Source organism: Buceros rhinoceros, unplaced genomic scaffold (assembly GCF_000710305.1).
Source record: "Buceros rhinoceros silvestris isolate BGI_N320 unplaced genomic scaffold, ASM71030v1 scaffold32317, whole genome shotgun sequence".
Taxonomy (NCBI): Eukaryota; Metazoa; Chordata; class Aves; order Bucerotiformes; family Bucerotidae; genus Buceros; species Buceros rhinoceros.
Window position 1 is genome coordinate 13531 of NW_010422103.1, and position 3307 is coordinate 16837.

The window sequence follows — 3307 nt, forward strand, 5'->3', positions numbered from 1 at the left end:
CTGTGAGGGGGGAGTGCTGGGCATTGGGGCCCCATCCCTGTCCCTGTCCCAGCTCTGGAGGGACCCAAGAAGTGATGTGAACCAGTGTGGGGACTGGTTCACGGTGGGAAACGGAATCCTCGAGCAGCGCATCTGCCTACACCCGGAGTCCAAGGACCAAAACCCAGTGACAGTGGCCCTGTGCAGCCAGGCAGGAGTGATTCACACCGACACCTTAAGGTGGAAGGTGCCAGTCGGCAACAGAAGGAAACTGCCCCCACATCACCATCCCCTCTGAGTTACATTCCGCGCACCAACTGCCACGTCCCGGCTTGCGACAGCCTGCGGGTGGGGGTCCTTCCTCCTCCTCCCCGCTCCCAGCGCGGGCATTTCACAACTCTGCTCCTGCACCCCACACCTTCTGCCGTGGGGCCCATGGGCTGCCGTGTTCCCAGCCACTTCCTTGCAGTGGGCTGAGGGACAGAGACCACCCCCAGCTTCTGCTTCCTCCTGATAATTTCTCAAGGCTTCTGACTAGAAGCAGGGTGAGAACTTGAGGGGAGAGCTCGCTTCACTTCCTGCGCTGGGAAAACCCCAAAGCCAGCGGTGGCTTCTGTGTGTGGCGTGAAGCAGAATGTGCTGGGGGAGAGGAGGCCACCTGTGCCCCCTGGGGAGGGGCAGTGTGGGCAGCGGGATGCCCCTGCCTCTTCTCTGCCCCCGGGGAAGCCAGGCAAGGGCTCTCGGGGGGTTTCCACCCCATGCTGCTCCAGTTTGGAGTGATGCCTGACCCTCTCTCATTTTCTTTTCCAGACCTTTGGCCAGCTGGACAAAGCGAATGGACAGGGAGAGGTGCCCAAGACCACCCAGGCCCCAGTTCCAACCATACCCGTAGCCAGCCTGAGCGCCCCCTGCAACAGCCCACTCCTCTTCTTCCTTGCCCTGGGGCTGGCTGCGGCTTTCTTCCTGCGGCTGCACTGACCTGAAAAGGGCCTCCACGCCCCAGGATGGCTTCCCCTGCACCAGCACCTCCCCGGGCCCTCGCAGCACCAAGGACCAGCGGCAGGATGGCATCGCTCCCTGCGGTCCCCTCACCCTCCAGCCTCCCAACAGAACCCTGATGCTGCCCTAGCTTGAAGCACGTCCCTGGGGCCGCCCTGGGAGCAGGCCTTCGGCGAGGCTCTAATAAAGCTCTGGTGCAGAGGCCTCTGGCTCATCTCTGCTGCGGGGCTGGGGCTGGGTCGGTGACAGGGACGCCAGCACCAGCCGTTTACCCGCGGGCTGGAGAGGCCAGGCAGAGCCAGGCCGGAGCACTGCGAGTGAGGGACCTGGCTTCCCCCGAGGCTCTTCCTTGGCCTCGCTAAGGGCTTTGCGGGGAGAAGAGGGTGTCTGCTGGGGACGGGGGGCTTTTTTTTAGCCCCTCAGCAGCGCTTCTACCCGCTGAGCTGGTGTGTTTTGATGTCCCTCCACAGCTTCCAGCTGCCACAAGCCCAGCTCTGACTGTTAGAGGGTGGCAGCGTCCTCCCTGGGTGTCTTTTGGGTCCTCACCCCCCATCTCCTGGTGGTCTCCTCCACCTTCCTGCCATCAATCCTTCACGGAATGGGGTTGTGGTGCCTACCCTGGCACTCGGTGTCAGGCTCTGCAGGCCTGGCATCACCCTCTGTGAGCAGCCCTGCCTGCAGGCATGGGTTTGGGCTCAGGCCAGCGAGAATTTGCCTGGCAGAGGAGCATAGTAGAGCTGGGCATCCCCATGTAGCATGTCCTGTCGTGTGGTTACATGTCCTCCTGACCCAAACAGGTCTCAGGGCAACTGGGGACATGTTTCAGCATGAAGATAGATGTTTCATCACAGCTGTCGCTGACAGCCAGAGCAGTCGCTGGCCAGATGGAGATGCCCAATGGAAGAACCTTACTGCACCCAAGTCTGCTGAGGAAACCTCTTGGGGAGGTCCTGTGCTGCCCGTCGCTGACAGAACCGCCCCGTTTTGCTGTGCGGTTGGTGAGTGATGGCTGTGGAAGTGACCTCTGTCCTGAGGACCTCAAAGCCGAGTGATGCGAGGCACAGCGCAGCTCTGTGGTGTGGGCGTTAACCGCTCACCCCAGGATGGTACCGCTGGAACAGCCCCCAGCCCGCAGGGCGAGCTGCCCCCTGCGCTGGGGCTGGGGGGCTCTGGCAGCCCCCTAGTGCTCTGTGGGCACAGACAGCTTGGCCCACGTGTCCTGTCTCAAAACCCAGTGCCCTGCTGCTGCCTGTGGCCTGCAGACACTAGAGGGCACAGAGCTCCCACCCGGGAGTAGGATTGGGCATTGGGCTCCCACCCAGGAGCAGGATTGGACCCTGGGCTCCCATCCTGGAGCCGGGTTGGGCACTGGGCTGCAGGGCTGGGGATGGGCAAGGTGCCGGGGTGGGGGGCAGCTGCCAGGCTGTGGCCAGCACAAGAAGGACACCACGCACCCAGGCAGAGCTGGCCCCGGCGAGGGGGGCCGTATCTTACACACGTACATAAATACAGTTCGGAGGGGGAAGCTGGTGGGGAGGGGGCTCTGGCACTCTCCAGAGGGTCCTGTGCTGGTTGTGTCTGCGGGATCTTTCGTGAGCCACATACGGGGCTCCCCGGGAGGGAGGCGGGTGGTCCCCCTCGTGATGGAGGGGACGGTGGGCATCCTTCACACAGCAGCCGGGGCCGAGGGGTGTTTGGGGGGTGGGGGGTGGTCTACCACCCCTGGCACGGGGACACTGGCAGGGTGTCCCCATCCTGCCCTGGGGCACTTCTGGATGTGAGGGCTGCACGTTGCCCCCTCATAGAACCTGTATGTCCCAGATCTGCGTGGGTCTTTCCTCGGCCATGTCCCAAACAATGGCATGGTCCCGGTCGTAGGATCGGCCACCTGTGGAGCCAGGGGAGGGTGTCAGAGGGCAGAGCACCCTCCTGATGGCACTGAAGGGGTGGGCACCCCATCTCCTGCCAGAACCACATTTTTAGGGATCCCTGGGAAAGCAGCCCCCGTACTGACAGCAAGGTCTCACCCTTTATATCGAGGATCATGTCCTCGAACATTTGGCTGTGGATCCGTCCCTGAGAATCGACGCTCCAGGTCTGACGTGGCATCCGGGTCTCGGACCACAGCACAGCTTTTGCGCCCTTCCCAGCCGGCCCGATGACCTGCAGGCTCATGTTGGGGGCCACCTGCAAGGAGCGGTGAGGTCCCGGTCAGTCCATCCTCTCCATCGCCTTCACCCAGCACGAAGGCCTGGAGCTCCGAGGGGTTTCCCTGTGAATGCAGCTGCTTCTGGGGGGAGGCCTGGGATGAGCAGTAACACACCTCCTT

The 3307-nt window shown here is 63.0% G+C and overlaps 1 protein-coding gene across 1 annotated transcript in view; it reads right to left on the reverse strand.

The window, feature by feature from the left end:
• Positions 1-1050, reverse strand: part of UBXN11 (UBX domain protein 11) — a gene marked incomplete at its 3' end in the record, with an annotated part of 11004 nt that extends 9954 nt beyond the window's left edge. Inside the window, 1 exon segment of the mRNA XM_010139934.1 lies at positions 792-1050. Within this exon segment, the coding sequence (XP_010138236.1) occupies positions 792-1050 (259 nt within the window).
• Between the last annotated feature and the right edge of the window lie 2257 nt (positions 1051-3307).